Source organism: Equus przewalskii, chromosome 5 (genome assembly GCF_037783145.1).
Source record: "Equus przewalskii isolate Varuska chromosome 5, EquPr2, whole genome shotgun sequence".
Classification (NCBI taxonomy): Eukaryota; Metazoa; Chordata; class Mammalia; order Perissodactyla; family Equidae; genus Equus; species Equus przewalskii.
In genome coordinates, this window is record NC_091835.1 from 49,769,754 (window position 1) to 49,789,767 (window position 20,014).

At 37.3% G+C, this 20,014-nt stretch overlaps 1 protein-coding gene across 1 annotated transcript in view; it reads left to right on the forward strand.

Annotated features, from left to right (window-relative positions):
- Positions 1 to 10,735: 10,735 nt before the first annotated feature.
- The window catches only part of ETNK1 (ethanolamine kinase 1), a 74,202-nt gene continuing 64,923 nt past the window's right edge, over positions 10,736 to 20,014 (forward strand). Inside the window, exon 1 of the mRNA XM_008512801.2 lies at positions 10,736 to 12,094. Within this exon, the coding sequence (XP_008511023.2) occupies positions 11,939 to 12,094 (156 nt within the window). The 5' untranslated portion in view covers positions 10,736 to 11,938. The remainder of the gene's footprint in view (positions 12,095 to 20,014) is intronic.

Below are 20,014 nucleotides of genomic sequence, written 5' to 3' on the forward strand. Positions count from 1 at the left end.
AAAGCAGTATATGATACTGGCATAAAGACAGACACATGGACCAACTGAACAGAAAAGAGGATCCAAAGTTAAACCCATGATGCGAAACCTCTTAATCTCAAATTTGTGTGCCTGATGGTCAATAAACCAATCACTGAGACATTGGTGCTTGGAGATGGATAAAGTTTTATTCTAATTGGCCAAAATGTGAAGGCGGGAGGATAGGTTCTCTGAAATCTTCCTTAAGGAAACAAGAAAGCAGGGGTTTTCATAGAGCTAAGGGGCTTGGAAGAAAGAGTTTTAGAGAAATGAAGGGGAAATCTGTGTTTCTTTCACTCCAGATAAGCCCATGGGAAATCAGACTTCTGGGTGTCAGTAGCAGCAGGGCGCTGGTTATCTGGTGATTGTTTACTTCCTTGAAGACATTCTTTTTCTTCTGCAAAACAAGCTCATAAATCCCTGTGACCCTTGAGTCAACCCTCAGGTTAAACAAGAAAACAACAAATTAACCAGATTAACTTCTTTTCATCTGTGTCTGTATTGGGAGCAATGCTAACCATGTTCTTATTGAATATTTATAGTAACCCTTTCTCACAAGTTTTATGAGATGAATTCAGTTAAAATAAAGCACTTAGAATAGTCTGGTACAGAATACACATTATAAAACATCTAAACTATTACAAGTCCATAACCCCTTATCAGAAACCCATGAGGTTTGATTTATTTTGAAATTCAGGATTTTAGAAAAGGAGAGCATATAACAAAATTTATATATTATTTCCAGCTGAGTCTGGGAACCTCCCTGCCAAAGATCATTTCAGTGTATAAGTGTGGGTAAGGCCAGGTACCTGAGGGTTACGCCTACCACAGCATGGCTTGACAAGCAGTGCCACGTCCACACCCAGGATCCGAACTGGTGAACACCGGGCCACCAAAGCCGAGTGTGCCCACTTAACAGGTGTGCCACTGGGCCAGCCCCCGCCCTCCACTTTTATATATACTTTCAGCCAAAGATGTTAGGCTTATGTTGATTATTTTTGGTCTCGAAAAGAGAGAAAAATGTGAACTGCTGATTAGAATCAACTATTTTTGACCAGGTGGGAGGAAAGCAAGACCAAGAGAGAAAAGAGAAAAAGAAATAAAACTAAAACAGGGGCTGGCCCTGTGGCCAATTGGCTGAGTGGTTAAGTTCACGCACTCTGCTTCGGTGGCCCAGGGTTTTGCCGGTTCAGATCCTGGGCACGGACAGGGCTCTGCTCATCAAGCCATGCTGAAGTGGCGTCCCACATGCCATACCTGGAAGGACCCACAACTAAAAATACACAACTATGTCCCAGGGGGCTTTGGGGAGAAAAAGGATAAATAAAATCTTTAAAGGAAAACACCCCAAAACCCAAAACTTTATCAAGGAGGGAGAAGAGATATAATAGCTAAATCAGAAAGTTAAAAAAAAAAAAGAGTTGAAAAAATTTCATTCCTCCTAAATTCAAGATCTTTTCTTTTAAACTTCATTGTCTTTTAATGTTTATTTTTATCTCCTATGCTTATTACCGAGCAATTGGAAAAAATACACAAGAAAAAAAACAAGTCATCATTTCTGTTAAGGCAATGATGTCTATCTTCCTAATTCTTTTTTCTGTGCATACACACACACAGATATTTTTTAACTTGAAAACATATACATTGGTCACCTTTTCATTTTGTCTTTCATTTCAATAGATACATTTTTGCAATTACATTTTAGTTTATTGATTGCATAAATTTATGCTACATGGGTATATCACAAGTTACTTATATTTTCCCTATTTTTGAGTATGTAGGTTACTTTCAAATTTCATTATTTCAAATAGCTCAGGGCAGTACAATTAGCTGAAAATACTTAGGACGAAAAGCAAAAAAAATCTGAAAAATTCTGAAACAAAAATTTTTAAATATGTATAAAGATTAAGAAATTGGCTAAATGGGGCCCATGTGTGAAAATTAAAGTTTCTGAGAATGTGTTTGACCACTTTGTCATTTTGACCAATTGTCATTTTTATTATTTTTAACCAAATCACGTGGAGCTGATGTTATTGATAATTATTGCTCTGTAGGAAAAAATACAGAAATTTTTCTTTCTGCATGTTAATATTTTATGGTTTTAAAAAATGAGTGTGTACTATAGGAAAAAAAGCCTTGCACATCTTTATTCCTAGGTAATTTATCCGTTTTGCTGCAATTGCCAATACAATTAAAAAATTTTTTTTTGTTTTACTTACAAACTAGTTACTGGTGGTGCATAAGAACCCCACTTAATTTGCATATTCTATTATAGCGAAAGTAGCCTTGGCTGAGCTGAAAGAGAGATTGATTTTATGGGGCTTGTAGACCCCTCACCTTCTCCTCCCTGGGGTATTTTTCTTTTCCTTTTTCTCCCCAAAGCTCCCCAGTGCATAGTTGTATATTCTTAGTTGTGGGTCCTTCTAGTTGTGGCATGTGGGATGCTGCCCCAGCGTGGCTTGATGAGTGGTGCTATGTCCACGCCCAGGATTCGAACTTCCGAAACACTGGGCCGCCTGCAGCGCAGGGCGCCAACTTAACCACTTGGCCATGGGGCCGGTCCCTGGGATATTTTTTAAATGATAAACGTAGTGCTTATTTTTTCTTTTCCTGTTTTGATGATAAAACGCTTAAAAATCATAAATTCACCTACAAGTGTAGCTCTGATTTAGCAGCAGCCCATCTCGTGTATATTGTTTTCATATCAATTATTTCCCAAAAATTGTTACTATATTTTTAATTTCTTTTTTGATCCAGTTTCTATTTAGAAGAATATTCAGTGGCTTCTTAATGTTGGGCCCTTTGTTTTCAACCTCAGGTTAATACTTTGATTTTGTATGATTTGGCATGTGTCCTGTTTTCATGTTTATTATTTTGTGATAACTTGAGATATAATTAACGTTAAAACAATCAATTTGTATCTATATAAACACATAAGTTTTGTATTTCTTTTATGGCTAATTAGGATATTTCATTATTTGGATTTTTTTACCACTCTGCCTCTTCTCCTTTTCTTCCCCACCCAACTTTTTGTTTTTTCCATCTTAAGGTCTGTGTATTGGTCACCTCTCATATGTTTGTTTCAGACATCTGGTTTTGGGTTCAGACGGTATACCTTGGTTTGGCTATTACTCTTTCTGAGCAGTGACTCAGAGGTGTGGGCATGGGTAGAAACTCCTACAGGTTTTTGTAAAATGTCTCATACTTGTCACATATAAGTATATTAAAAATTCCTTGGACTGATCCTGAGTAGCCCCATTTGGCACATTTTGGCAGCAGTGTTAACCATTTGGATAAGATATTCAGTCAACTTTCTCTCTAATTTACAATGCCAGAGTCTAGACCATATGGTCTTAACGTGTTGAAAAGGGGAAAGAATCACCTTACCCAAAGTCAAAATACATGAAATCCAATGTTCCCTCATTATCGCTAATGGCCTGATAACTATCACAAAAGTTAATTTATTAGTACAGTAGGCTTTGTCCTTTTTAAGCCTTCAGGAATTCACCTTACTGTACTTGGTGGTTATTACTGGATTGCTTGAAATCTGTCATGTAGTGGTTATCTAGGCATCCTGGTTTCTCTCACCAGTTTAATAGGGCTGCATTATGCCCATCTTCATTAAACAAACTAGTATTTCGGGGCCGGTACGGTGTCACAGTGGTTCAGTTTGCGCACTTCGCTTCGGCAGCCTGGGGTTCATGGTTTCAGATTACAGGTGCGGACCTACACACTGCTCATCAAGCCATGCCATGGTGATGTCCTACATACAAAATAGAGGAAGATTGGCACAGATGTTAGCTCAGGGACAATCTTCCTCAAGGAAAAAGAGGAGGATTGGCAACAGAAGCTAGCTCAGGGCCAATCTTCCACACCAAAAAAAACAAAAAAAGGAAAACTTGTATTTCAATGATTTCTTTAGCAATCTTCAGAGTTTTCATATCAATACATCCTCCACAATAATGGCCAATCTCCTCGCATCTGCTCTGGTTTTAGGTGACTTGCAGACATTGTCACTGAGGCACCAGTCACTTTGTCACTCCTCTTTCTTTGCTATTGTGCTCTCTTTCCAGGTCATGTTACTCAGGGCAGCTTTAAAATATACAACGAGGAGAAAAGGACAGTAACATGAGCAGACCTAGTGGATTACAAAGGGCCAGAGAAAGTAGGTCCTGATATTCTCCTTACCTTTCCTCTAGAATATTCTCTGCCAGCCTCTGATAAACCTATCCCAAGGAAAGGAGGGAGAAGCATTCTTCAGTTAGGCAGACCCAAAGCCATAACACAGTTCTGGATTTTGAAATCCCTTTACTGAACCAAGCTTTTAACATTTGAACAATTCCCCTGGCTTAAATTAAGAAAGCCTTTTATCTTCTACTATCTAATAATAATGGCACCATCTCATTTAATAATAGCTAATTATTATGTACCATTTCATTTAATTCAGGTAAAAATTTAACAATAATATATTTTGAGCCCTTACTAGGACCAGTATTATTCTGAAGACTTGACAATCATCTATTACAATGTCGGCATCTCTGTTATTATCACTGTTTTGCAGATAAGGAAACAAAGGTTAAAAGAGATTTTAAAAATTGCTCAAATTCTACAGCAGGAATGTCTAACTACAAAGCTCAAATCCTTTTAATACCCTTCATTACCTCTCTAGTCTCTGTATAATATGCCTTAAAGAGCCAGAAAGCAAAACTGCATGCTTTGGAGCAAGATAGGGTAGAATCTGAAGCTGGACTTGTGTGTTTGTCAAATGCTATGGAGTAGGGATTAACCATTATAGTTTGTGTGCACACACAATTGCTCTGAAATCCTTACTTCCAAATATCAAAATATTGTTTCAAACACTCCGTATGGAGGACTGAATAGGCATAAGAATAGAGATATTAAATGTTTAACTTAGGAATTGGTGTTAAAGTAATTAGGTGCATTTGGGGGAAAGTTAGAATGGTAGGAAAAGAATATAGAGTGATTATTCAATTCAGTATACCTTAGGAGTCTGAAAAAATGGTTTTAAATGATAATGCAGAACGTGTTTAGCCGGTCACTCATTTTATCATTCAAAAGATAATTATTAGGTGCCTATTAATGACAACCATCAGCGAAGTCCTGGGAAAAACAGATTAAAAAAAAACACAGGGGGCTGGCCCCGTGGCCGAGTGGTTAAGTCCGTGCACTCCGCTGCAGGCGGCCCAGTGTTTCGTTGGTTCGAATCCTGGGCACGGACATGGCACTGCTCATCAAACCACGCTGAGGCAGCGTCCCACATGCTACAACTAGAAGGACCCACAACAAAGAATACACAACTATGTACTAGGGGTCTTTGGGGAGAAAAAGGAAAAAATAAAATCTTTAAAAAAAAACAAAAACACAGGATTTAAGAAAGCTAAATATCTGCTTTTTCATCTTTAAAGTGATGTTTTTGCCACTGTGATATATAGAACTACGATGAAGTATTGACCAGCACTTGTGGATTTTTAATTAATACCACTTAAATAACAATAATAAGGACTGCTAAACCAACTTTATCAAATTCTATAAAGCATATAATCTCAACATTATTTTTAAAATTAATCTGCTTTTCCCCACTGATTTAAAATATCACATACTAAATACGCATATACACTTGGATTTTTCTCTCTTTTTCTTTTTTTGATCTGTTTATTCTTGTGCCAGCCTCATAATTTATGGCTTTATGATATGATTCGACACTTGGTAAGATGCACCCTCTTTCATTACTCATATAAGGATCTTTAAAAAGCCTTATTCCCTTAGATGGATAAAATTAGGAATCGCTTGATATATTTCTCAGATCAATTAAATCAATAATTGTGATTTACAATATGCAAGATGCTCTCTTGAGACCATAAAGGATATAAAAAGGAAATTGAGAGAATTCTTGCTCTCAGGAAATTAATCTATTATATGAAGTAGAGTTATAATTTGATTCTAGGAAAATGAAAAAGAGGCAAGTTAGAACAAGCACCCGTGACATGTTTTATAGAGTTAAATATTTATTAGCTCTTATAACTGAGCATACCTATAACTAGCACAGACTTTCTTAGATATTTCATGTGGTCGTCGCAGTAGTTTATAGACAGCCAGCTCCTTTAGGCTATCTTAAAGATGTGAAGTGCAGAACAGGTGCAGCCTCATTTTTATGGAGCAGCTCTGAAAATTGAAGCTCTTAGAGGCTCTTCCTTTTCCTTTGTTTTGGAGGGAGAGTCGAGGAGCAGAACACTCATGTCCTGGAACGTCAGGTATCACAGATGTTTTAGATTTCTGAATTTTCAGTTCCCTCTACAACGACATTAACTCTGTTAGGCATACAAGAATGATTTCATTTTAAACATGTTTTTAATTTGGTGGATGATCTAGCTTATTAGTCATGCCCACATAATCTTATTTCACAGAATCTTTTCTTCTGCAAATTCTTTATGTTATTACTCTGGTAACTAAAGTTGAGTCCATTGTAATTAAAATAGTTATGACTAGAGCCTCTGGACTTACATTCAGTGATCCTTTCATTCCCTCATTACAAGATGCTTATTATGTAGTAAGTTATAAATGTTTTACTAGTCTTTTACGTGTGCTACAATCTTTATGACTTACATCGACAACGTGGGTGGCATCAGGCAAAGTTTGTTAGGTGTTCTAACAGATGTATAAAAACAGAAGTAAATTTGGACTCAGAAATCTAGGGGGCTCCATGAAGATGATTGCTGGAGAGTGAAGAATGAGTGCAATTTCAAGAAGCAGAGATAGGAGGCAGGTCATTCCAGGTATTGGAGGGCCCCAATGTCATGCTAAATACAGGAAGAGGACTAAAATGTGCCGGACACTTTATACTGATGTTATATCTCCATAACTATTTTGTATCCTCTAGACATCTTGCAAGATGCTGGATGGTTTTAATGATGCCTGTAGCTAAGGATTTGTTCCAAAGCCCTAGATAATTTACGGGTTGGCTTGTGGGCTAGGAAGTGGTCACGCAGGAGAGTTTAGCATAATCACAATACTCTATGGTGATAAACCAATACAAGCCCTGACTGAGGGCTATTCTTATGTGAAACTGGCAGTTTCGGAAGCAAACTAGGTGGGCTTAAAGCATTTATTTATTGAGTATCTTTTATTTTCCAGGCACTATTCCAGTCAGTGGAAATGGGGCACTAGACAAGATTGTCTTTGCTCGCTTGGGGCTAACATTGTAGTACAAAAGATAGATTCTAGAAAAGTAAGTACATTGATTTCAAGATTACAGAGTAACAGTGATACACAAAACATAAAACAGGTTGTTGTGATAAAGGAAGCAATAGAAAGCAACTGGGAACAACTATTGGGTAAAATCTGAATGACAGGGAGACACACAGAGAGAAACCAGTAGGTAGAAATCACAAGGAAGCAGAAACAGACAATTAGAAGCAGAATAGAGATAAAAACGGGTGGAGAGAGAACAGGCAGAGAAGTCAACTGTTCACAAACTAAGCAGAGGTTCAGTTGCTGTTGGGTCCTCAGAGCCACTGCTTGATTTCTGACTTCTAGGGCCACTCTTGTCTCCTGAATGTGTGCATAAGGAGATGCATCCATCCAATCCTTTCCCTAGTAAGAGACAGCTAGGTTGCAGCCAGTTTTTATTTATTATGAACAATACTGCAGTGTACATTCTTGTACACACTTTCTCATGTATATGTGTGGGATCTTTGTATATACCTGGAATTGAAATTGGTGGATGGTAAAAAATGACTGTCTTCAACTTATTGAATATTGCAAAATTGTTTTCCAAAGTTTTTTGGGTTTTTTTTTTTTTTGATGAGGAAGATTGGCCCTGAGCTAACATCTGTTGCCAGTCTTCCTCTATGTCGTATGTGGGATGCTTCCTCAGCATGGCCTGATGAGCAGTATGTATGTCTGCGCCCAGGGATTGTGGGCCCATGAACCCCAGGCTGCCAAAGTGGAGAGCACGAACTTAACCACTACACCACCAGCCCGGCTCCCAGTTTTTTAAAAAAATAAATTTACTTTCCCACCAATAATATTCACTTGGCATTATCAGAATTCAAAATGTTTCCAATCAATATGGATATAAAATGTTATTTCATTGTTGTTTTAATTTGCAATGCCTTAATTATTAGTTAGAAAGTTATATTTTCATCAGCTTATTGGCTGTTTGGATTTCCTTTTCTGAAAATTGATGTTTGCCCCTTTTGCTATTGGGTGGTTTGGCTTTCTTAGTGATTAGTGGTATTCTGAATACTACTCTTTTTCTGATCATATACATCATGATTATCTTTTCTTCTTTTATGGCTTGTCATTTAACTTTACGAAGTTTTCAATTTTCACGTTTTCAAATTTACCTGTCCTATACCTTCATGGTGTTTGCTCTATGAGTCTTGTTTAGGAAATCCTTCCTTACCTTACACTCACAGAGAGCTGATCCTATATTTTATTATACATTTTTTTATTCATTCATTTATATTTATTGAGTAACTACTGCCTTGCCGAAGATATAAATATGAACTAAAGTCCATAGTTTACATTAGGGTTCACGCTTCATCTTGCAAAGTTCTATAGGTTTTGAAAAATCCATAATGTCGTGTGTTCACCATTACAGTATCATACAGAATAGTTTCACTGCTCTAAAATCTCCTGCGTCCCATCTGTTCATCCCTTCTTCTCTCTGCTCAACCCTGGTAACCACTGATCTTTTTACTGTCTCTATTGCTTTTTCTTTTCCAGAACGTCATATAGATGGAATCATACAGTATATAGCCTTTTCAGATTGGCTGCATTCACTTAAAAATACGTATTTAAGTTTCCTCCAAGTTTTTTTGTGTGGATTAGGCCCTCATTTCTTTTTAATGCTGAATCATATTCCCTTCTATGGATGTACCATTTTTTATAAATGTATTCGCCTATTGAAGGACATATTGGTTGCTTCCAAGTTTTGGCATTATGAATAAATTATGAATTTATATATTATGTAATAATATGCATATTACATATTATTAATATAGATATAATACATATATCATAGTTCCAAGTTTGGAATTATGAATAAAGGTGCTGTAAACATTCATGTGCAGGTTTTTGTGTGTTTTGTAAGTTTTCAACTCATTTGGCTAAATATCAAGGAGCATGATTACTGGATCATATGGTAAGACTATGTTTAGCTTTGTAAGAATCTGCCAGACTGTCTTCCAAAGTGGCTGTACCTTTTTGCATCCCACCAATGAAGAACGAGGGTTCCTGTTTTTCTGCATCTTCACCAGCATTTGTTGTTGTCTTTTGGATTTTAGCCATTCTAACAGGTGTGTAGTGGTATCTCACTGTTGTTTTAAGTTGTAATTCCCTAATGACATATGATGTTGAACATGTTTTCATATGCTTGTTTGCTATCTGTATATCTTCGTGGTAAGGTGGCTGTTCTGACCCTTTGCTCATTTTTAATTGGGTTGTTTGTTTTCCTATTGTTAAGTTTTGAGTTCTTTGTATATTTTGGATGCAAGTCTTTTATCAGGTATGTGTTTTGCAAATATTTTCTCCCAGTCATTGCCAAACCCAAATTTTCTCTTAAGAATTTTATAGTTTCATTTTATAGTTAGTTCTATGATCCATTTTGAATTAATTTTTGTGAAAGGTATAAGGTCTGTGTCTAGATTCACATTTTTTTGCCTAAAGATTGGCACCTGAGCTAACACTTGTTGCCAATCTTCTTTCTTCTTCTTCTTCTTCTTCTCCCCAAACCCCTCCAGTACATAGTTGTAGATTCTAGTTTTAAGTCCTTGTGGTTGTGCCATGTGGGATGTTGCCTCAGCATGGCCTGATGAGCTGGGCTAGGTCTGCGCCCAGGATCCAAACTGGCAAAACCCTGGTCACCAAAGCAGAGCACGCAAACTTAAACACTCAGTCCCAGGAGCTGGTCCCTAGATTCACCTTTTTTTTGTACGTGGATGTCCAGTTGTTCCAGTGTCATTTATTGAAGCGATTATCTTTTTTCCATTGAAATCTGATACAAATGGCTATTGTTCCTTTTTCAAAGATCAGTTTACATTTGTGTGAATCTATTTCTGGACTGTATTCCGCTCCATTGGTTTATTTGGTTAATCTCTTGCCAATACCACATTGTTTTGATTACTGTAATTTTACACTGAGTCTTGAAGTTGCATAGTGTCCATCTTCTGACTTTGTTCTTCTTCAGTATTGTGTAGGCTATTTGGAGTCTTTTGCCTCTCTGCATAAACTTTAGAATCAGTTTGTGGATATCCACAAAATCACTTGCTGGGATGTGGATTGGAATTGCATTGAATCTATAGATCAAGTTGATAAGAACTGATATTTCCTATATATTCTGAAAGTTTTGCTTGTAACATTTAGGCTTTTAATCTTCTAGAACTGATTTTTGTATATAATGAGGTGGGATCAAAACATTTTTCTCATACAAATGGCAATTGTTCCAGCACCATTTGACTAGCCCATCCTTTCCTAATTTTTAATCCCACTTTTACTGTTTATTAAAAAATGCAAATTATACAAAAATTTAAGAGATACTATCTTGAAATGAGAAGGTATTAGTATATTATTGCTCCCCAAATTGGAAGGAACTTATAATTTAGTGTTTCCTGTAGTACGTGATTTAAAAAAAAACACGCCTGTCTGGAAAATGTTGAGTTAACTTTCTATATTAGAAAATTATATCTTCTTTTCCCTCTTTTTAGTTTATGTTTATTGATAGTGAGCTATGTATTTTGTAATTTTCAAAGGTAAGTAGGTTCTTTCCGAACAATCAGAACGTAAATTGACGTTAATGAGGTAATTACAAACATTCTGAATGTTAATTAAGCTGAATCCACTTAGTGACTTAATTTACCACTAACAAACTGTATTCATCATGTACTAAATGCTGCAAAGAAGACAGATTGAGAGGTCAAATCTCAAATCATTTTCCTCAGTCATAAGGAAAATCAGGTGGTCCCAATAAATTATTTGTAGATTACCCAGTTTCCGATATTCCCTCAAGAGGGGAAATAGCTGCTATAAAACCTTAAGAGTAAAAGTTTGAAGTTAGCCGTTTCAAGGCCCACTCAGCGATACCCTGCAACAGGCATTGAGCTATTCCAGCGCTGAGCCTCCAAACTATTTGCTTTCCTTCCCTTTCATCTTCATCCCAGCCTACAACCTATTTTCCCTGGCTCTGAATCATTCTCAGTATGGTCAAACATCTCACTTCAAAAGAAATCTTGAAGTGATGTCTGTCGTTGTATTACCCAAATACCTTTACTGGTTCAAAGACCATGATCTGAGTGTACAGCTAATGAGAATTTAGTTGTCAACCCAACTACGTAGTCCCCAGTATACAGCAGCTCCAAGATCTAACTCTAACTCGCACCCCAAGACCCTCCTGATCAGGTGAGCTAAAGCTTCAACGCTTTCCAGGTCTTGGCAGGGATCAGGCTCAGTCCGGAGGAGGAGCCCCGCGTTTTTCAGCCTAGCAGCACACACTGCAGGAGCATCCGCTGACAGCGGAGGAACCGAGCTTGGGTCCGCCAGCCCATTGTGTCGGGGGCTAGAAAGTCGGCCTCGGCCCCTGACGTAGGCGGAGGCCCCGCCCCGCGTGTGACGCCAGCGTCAGGCCAGTCCCGGCGTGCTCCGCGGCCGCAGGCGGTCGAGTGCAGACGGGAGGAATTTTCCCCGTGAGCAGCTCCAGCTCGCTTCAGCCGCTGTCCAGACCCAGGTCGGCGAGAGTGTCCCCTCCAGTCGTTCTCCTACCGCTCGCCTGTCAGTCTGAACGCCCCCTGCCCTCCCGCGAGGGCGCCCCGGGACGGAAGGATCCACCAGCCTGTCGGCGCCCGCCGTTCTCGTGGTCGCCGTCGCCGTCGTCGTTGTAATAGTCTCTGCCGTCGCCTGGGCCATGGCCAATTACATCCACGTCCCGCCCGGCTCCCCGGAGGTGCCCAAGCTGGACGTCACGGTTCAGGATCAGGAGGAGCAGCGCTGCCGGGAGGGGGCCCTGAGCCTCCTGCAACACCTGCGGCCGCACTGGGACCCTCAGGAGGTGACTCTGCAGGTAACGCCCCCCCCCCCCAACCCCACCCCCGCGGCCCTGGGTCGCTGCCAACTCCGACGCGGCCCTGGGGGTCCTCACAATCCTTCTATTCCCGGATGAGCGGGCGGGACCTACGGAACGTCTTCTCCCTCAGTCCTTTGGGAAGCGATCCCGTTTTTCCTCCGTTACACCTAGGAAGGTCACTCCCCCCTGCTTTCACCAACGCTAATATTGAGGTTGTCCCGAGGGCACGTTTTTTCTTTCTAGAAGCGGCTACGTAAGTGACGCACCCCTTCAACCCCGGGAAGATTCCTGTTGATAGTTGCCCCTCCTCCCCCTCCTCTGTCCTTTCTAACTGCAGAATGAACCCTTTGCACTCCCTCTTGCAAGGGATCCTCGCCAGTCGGCCCAAGCAACCTTCTCCTCTCCTTCCATAAATGATGCAATAACTAATCCTCTCTGATCTTTTCTTTTCCCTTCCCTCCCCCGTCGGTTTACACCCATTGCTGCCTCACCCTGCGTTTTGTCTTCTCAAATCCTCGGATTGGCGAGAGTACTTGATTCTAAAGTAAAGACCATGATCATCATGTATTACTAGATTGGGTTCTTAGGGAACACTATACACATTATTTGGTTTGCATCGATATTTCTGAGTTTTTTTTTCAGTCGTGTTAGTTAAATTAACAGTATCTGATGTTAGAATGATCAGTGGCTTGTGAATATTTCTTTTTCTTGAGCTAGTGTGTTCATAGAAGATAAAAATTGGGAGGAAAAAGTTAAGAATCTAGGCGTTTTCTAATAACATTTCTAATAAGTTATTATTAGTATACGTGAAATTTATTTTGAATACTAATTGTTTTTAACTTTTGCAGTTTCAGGAACTATATATGAAAATGAACCTTCTGTTCCCTTGCAAACACAAAACAAAGTAATTTTAAAGGTTAGGATAATTGAGGATCTAATTCAGATCTAAGCAATAATGTAAGAACATTCACTTGAAGTAGCAAAATCATGTGTCTTGTTTTGTTGACTAATTTATTTTAGCAATGTTACTGACTTAACGGTGTCTCAGATTCTTTGTTAAAAGTAGTCAACTATACAAAGATGAATAAAACATGAACAGTGTCCTAGGGCCCAGAACGTTCCTGACACTCGGGGTGTCATGAGTGTTAGTTTCATTTCTTATTGCCCAGAAGAGTTTTGAGCAGATCAAGAGGATCCTGTCTTTTGGGAAAAAAATTGTTAGACAAAAATTTTGAAATTTTAAGGGAGTGTTTGTTAGCCAAGTATATAGGACATAGTGAATCCAAAATTATTTTCATATGTAATTTAAAAAAATTAATATATTTTCTTTAATTAAGGAAAATTAAATTAATTGAAACTTCCACAGTTCACCCTTCCAAATTGAAACTCTTGACTTCTTTATTATTCAGTAACTTATTTGTAGTTTATTATAGAAGATTTTTGTATTTATTAAAATGATTTACATTCTGACAGTCAATCATAAATTAGATATTAACTAAAGGCAGTGCTACTTCCTGGTAACTTTGGTATTGGCAAACTGTGTTACTTTTTAAGCAGAAACTTTAAAGTTTGAAGCTTTGAAGACTAGAGTTTCCGTTGAAGTGTTTCTCTGTAGAACAGTAATAATACTCACTGTAAGGTACGATGTGCCAGATTTTTTTATCCTCTAAACAACCATGTTTGGTAGGTACTGTTTTTTTTAGGTGAAGCTCAGAGAAGTAAAGCCAGGATATAGGCAAAAAAGGGACAAAATGTGGTAACATCAAACTGTTTTTGATTGTTGGAAAGTACTTGGGATTGAATCTTGTCTTATATCTATGTAGCGACTTTTGACTTGTGAGAGTTTTGGACTCATCATCTAAATTCATGTACTTATTTGTAAGTGAAGGTAAATACTACTACTTATTTTGCCCTGAGGATGATTGTTAGTTAGAAATGCAATCCTTCCATGTGCAGGCAAAGCTTTTCATCCAGAAGCTGGGACAACTACGAAGCTGAATTGATGGTTATTCATTTCTCAGTTTAGTAGATCTAACTCTCACATTTTAGGTCATTACAAACTGCTTTTATGATGCTTCAGGATTTCTTTAGTAAATCTCAATGGGAATATATATTTTTGAGATTTGTTTTTATTTCTTTTGAAGTATAAAAAGTCATACCTCATTTCAGAAGGGGAAGTATGTATCATATAGTCAGTAGGTTAAAAGAGTGAGGTAGCAGTAATATAGCCCATTTTTTCCCAAAGATTTTTAAAAAATTGTATATGATTCAAAATAATGCTTTAAACATACCTAGAAACTTACTCTAGTAATACTTACTTTATCTGGCAATTAACTCCTGCCAATGAACTATTCAAAACATATCAGAAAATCCAGAAGCTAGCAAAAAAGACTTTGATGCAGTCAAAATGATAGAGGGCCCACTCTTTGCTCAAAACTTATGGACACAGGAAATAGTATCTTATTTTAGATAGGATTTTACCAAGTTTGTTTTGTTTTCCTATCCAGGTCATTAAAAGAGCTGGTGAGCTTTTTGGAGTGCAGCATCTTAGAATAGGCAGAGTAGGTCTAAAACAATACCAGTCACAATGTTTTTGATTTAGTAATATTTTACCGTTTATAAAGCACTTTCACATTCCTTTACCCAACAGCAGTCCTGTGGGGTAGGTGTAGGCTGTTAATATGTATTTTATAGTTAATGACACTGAACTTGCAGTTTGGTAAATGGCAGGTCTGGAATGAGAACTCATGAATTATTGCTCTTGACCAAGGAAAGTTCATGTTTTATTATAATTAAGGCAGGGAAACCATTCTTGTGTAAAATTAATTTCTTAAAAATTAAAGCTTTGGCTCATAAAAAGATTTTTCTTTAAGTTCCCTTGAGCCTAAATTTCCTTTAAGATAGTACTCCTTTTGTGAGGTAACAACTCCCTTCCTGTCTTATTTGAAGATGCGGAGTTTTGATTTACTTCCATTTCTTTGGATAGTCCTTGTATAAAGAAATAAAAAATCAAGTGAGATCTCCTAGGCCCACCAGAGTAATTCTCAGGAGACTCTTAAAATTGTTTTTCTTCCAGAACAGTTGATGAATCAGCGTTTGCGATATTCCAGTATGTTGTCTCTGGATCGTTCTGTCTGCAGTGTTGGACAATGTTTTTTCATTAACTTGTCACTATGTGAATTTTTCTATAACTTGGGACGTTTAGTAGATGATGGCAAAGCCTTCATAGTTCCGATAGAACGTAATTATTATGTGACATTATAAAGCTAACATATCTCTTCTTGCTATAGGGTCTCAATGAGATCACTTGCTGTACGGTACCTTATATTAACTTAGATTTTCAATAAACAGCATATTCCAGTGGTCAAGGGTTTGAACATAGTGCTGGTTTTGAGTCCAGGCTCTATACTTTACTTTGTTACCCTTGTCAAGTTACTTAACTTTCCTAAGCCTGGGTATCCTTAGTTGTAAAATGGGTCCAATTGCTGCTGTCTCAAAGGGTTGTTTTAAGAATGAAATAAATGCTTTCTCTCGTGATCATCTCATGATAATTATTGCTGCTACTGAGTACCTGCTATATATTGGATGCCCGAATCAAAAACAAACAATACATCCATTCTTTGAAATTCCTAGTTTGATCAGGAAGACAAAAATACAGTATGGTGTTTTTGGAATGAACATTCAAATTTTGTTCACATGCAAAGATTACACAAGAACATTCCAAAAGCATACTATTCTTTCTGCTGTACTACAAGTTTTTCTGTGCATAATTTTTAAATCTTTTAATTTTACTTTTTAATCATACAGACAGTATCTTGGAAACTTTGTTGAAGGTTCTGTACTAGCTACCTAGCAGTTTTCATATCCCTTTCCTCTTTACTTAACCATGTTGGAGATAGTGAAGTATTCTATTAAAAATCTATTACTTTATTTTAATGCTGATTTGATATTTAATATTTGATATTTTATTTTAAATGAACAATCAAAAACCAGATATATACAGTTGCTCTATTAAATCTTGTTTTCTTTAGTGTTCTAATTTAGTAATTAATTTTCTTTCCCATTTTTAAAAAGATGAGTTTGTTCTTTAAGTGATAGAAGTTTCTGAAAAGTCTTAGGTAAATTTAAGTAATATATTAAGTGTCAGAAGGATATGATATCTGTAGGAACCTTGAGTCCTGTAGATACATGTAAGGGGTGATAATTTTAATTCAACATAACTTTTAATATCAATGGTTAGGTCCAGTTTTCTATTCCCTATTCCCTGTCTGTTTTCAGTGTTTTATAATAATAAAGTGTTCAAGTGGGTAGTGGGACCTAAAACTATATTGACTGTGGCTAAGAGAGATATATAATGTTTGATAGGCTCCTATCAAAGATCTGTAATGTTTGATAGGCTCCCCGTGTATTTTTTTAAGATGACTAAAAGTCAGGAGCCTGATGTGCTAGTTCATTTCCAAGTATTAACAGCTGTGTGACTTGGACTATGCCAACTACTTCATCTCTTTGGAGCCTCAGCATAGTGTAGTGGAAAGAGGATGGTTTTTGAATCCAATTTTAGCCATTTGTAACCTTCAGCAAGTTTTAAAATCTCTATAAAATGGGGTTAAACTATCTACCTTGGGAAATAGTAGGATAGTAGAAAATAGTAGAATTTTACTACTGTACTACTACTTAGCTACTGTACTACCAATAGTAGTTATGCTCCTAGTACTGATTTTACTACTAATAGAATAGTAGAATATTGTGAGAATTAAATAAAATACATAAAATTATGCATAGCATGTTTTAGTACTACATACTTTCATCTCTCATCTCCAAAACTCCCCCAACTCCCCCCCGCCATTCGTAAGTGGAAAAATTGATGTGAAAGAATTCTATGCTGCTGAAATTCAATAATTCTGATGTGTAGTTTTTGTCCTAGGCATAAAGCTTGTTTTAGCAGCGTTCCTTTGTACATTTAATTGTAGTAGAAGGTAGGCATGGGAGAATGTAGGAGGGAAGGCTTCATAGAGGAGGGCGTACCTGAGCTCAGCTTTGAAGGGAAGATAGGATCAGATGGAATGGTGAAGCATTTCTGGGCAAAGAAAACTGCTTTCAGAAAGCTAGACTACGAGTATCTTGGGCAGAGTGGAGTGTGAACAAGAAAAGAAGTGGGAGTGATTTTTGAGAAAGGGAGTGGTTAAATATGAAGGTTTTATGCCTCATTAAAGAGGTGGTATTTTGTTATCTAGAACATAATGGGAAGCCATTGAATGTTTTTAAGCAGGTGAGTTATATCATGTATTTTTTAGAGAAGTGGCATGCTACAATGTAGCCAGCATCTGTTGAAGGAAATGTTTTGAATTGGGGAATAAGTGATCACTTAGGACGTTGGGTTTGAAACTGGGGGTTACCACACTCTAATAGGATGCTAAATCAATATAGTGGGCTGAAACCACTACAGTTTAAAAAGATGAGTTAATGTAGGCTGTGGTAGCATAGATCAGAGAGCCTTGCAAATAATAATAAGGTAGATATTGTTTTGTGAAGCGTGTTGCATTAAAAAATGTTTGTGAAAGACTTACCATAGGAGAGACTGTTTTGTTAGTTCCGACAAGGACCCAAATTAGGGCAGTGGCCTTGGAGATGGAAACAAGGGACAGATTTAACATTTTAGAAAATAAATGTGCAGGACTTGTTAATTGTTTGCAGGTGAGGGAGGAAGAGGGAAGCTTAAGGTTTTTTTTGTGGGTGACAAAGATAGGGAAGTAATTGAAGACCTATATTTAAGGAATCAGGTTATATTTCTTGTGATTTTTATCTTAAAAGGAGTTATTTTACTCTTTGATATAAGAGATGGGCTATAAATAAATAAATTTTGATTACCCTTTTAAAAATTGTGCAGTACAACAACATACAGAAAAATGCATGAAACATAAATTGTTGTAGAACAATACCTGTGTAACCCAAACCCAGGGGAAGAAGGAAAATGTTACCAGCAGCCCAGAATATCCTCATTTCCCTTCCTGGTCCCTTGCTCTCCCTCTCTCTAGAGGTAATCAAAACAGCAGGTTTGTTTTTTTTTTTAAAGATTCTATTTTTTTCCTTTTTCTCCCCAAAGCCCCTCGGTACATAGTTGTATATTCTTTGTTGTGGGTCCTTCTAGTTGTGGCATGTGGGACGCTGCCTCAGCGTTTGATGAGCAGTGCCATGTCCGGGCCCAGGATTCGAACCAATGAAACACTGGACCGTCTGCAGCGGAGCACGCCAACTTAACTACTCGGCCACGGGGCCAGCCCCTTTTTTTTTCAATTAAGTTAACGAAATAGAATGTTTTGAGTTAGTGATTTTTTTCAAGTCAGTACTCTGAGAAAATAATATACTAAGTACATGAATTTCCTTTTACAAGTGACTACATAAACATGAAATAATTTAGTTTTACTAAAAAGATCTATCACAATGTGAAAACTTTGAATAGAAAAAGGAAACCTCATTTCCTATCCATATTTTATTTAAAAATCAACTATTTTTGGGTTTATTACCTTCTACTACTTCCATGTATTATATATAGTTATAATCATACTATGTGTACAACTTTGTATTTCTTTTTTTCACATTTCATAAACATTTTCCCATGTTTGTATGGTATTGACTATAATTTTTGATAGCTACAAACATAATATTTGGTCATGTTAAACATCACGTGACCTTTATTTTTTTTTCTCCCCAAAGCCCTAGTACATAGTTGTATATCCTAGTTTTAAGTTCTTCTAATTCTTCTATGTGGGATGCCACCACAGCATGGCTTGATGAGTGGTGTGTAGGTCTGTGCCCAGGATCTGAAGTGGTGAACCCTGCACCACTGTAGCGGAGTGTGCAAACTTAACCACTATGCCACCAGGCCAGCCCCGGACTTTATTATTTTTAAAAAATTCTGGAGTATAAAGAAGAAAATTAGAAAGGCTCATATTCTATCTAAGCCTGTTTATTTTGTTTAAGAAATACACATAATAAAATAATAAATATATTAATAAAATATTTAATGCATGTGCACAGCTGTAGAATGAAAAGTAAAAAGTCTAAACTCCCTCAACTCCAAGTCATTCTCCCCAAAGGTAATATTGTGAACAAGTTCTTTTGAACTTCTAAAGAAGTATCAAATTATAGATTTACCAGGGCACGTATCTCCCTATGTTTATGAATATCAGTAAATATAACTATATTCCTTTTGTATAACTAAGTTATTCTATATTTCGCTTTTTAAAATAATATATCTTAGACATCCTCCCATATCAGTATGTATAATCTGCCCCATATATATATTTTTTTTTCAGGAGTATTGGCCCTGAGCTAACATCTGTTGCCAGTTTTCCTCTTTTTCTTGAGGAAGATTGTCCCTGAGGTAACATCTTTGCTAGTCTTCCTCTCTTTTTTTTGTATGTGGGATGCCACCACAGCATGACTTGACGAGCAATGTGTAGGTGCACGCCCGGGATCCAAACCCACAAACCCTGGCCCACCAAAGTGGAGTACATGAACTTAACCACTGTGCCACTGGGCTTGCCCCATGCCCCATATGTTTTAAACAACATTGAATTGTTTCTATTTTTTGGATATTAAAAACAGTATTACAATGAACTGCTTTTATACATATACTTTGGATAACTTTTCTAAGTGTATCTGTAGAGTAAATTCTTATTAGTGGAATTAAAAAGTTAATATCTGTGTGTCAGTCCAGAGAAACAGAATCTCCCATATATACATATATGTTCACACACATGTACATACATACATACAGGATTTATTTCAAGGAATTGGTTCGCACAGTTGTGGAGGCTGGTAAGTCTGAAATTTGTAGGGCATGATGGTAAGCTGGAACCTCTCAGGCAAGAATCAATCCTGTAGTTTTGTTTTTTGGAAGATTAGCCCTGAGCT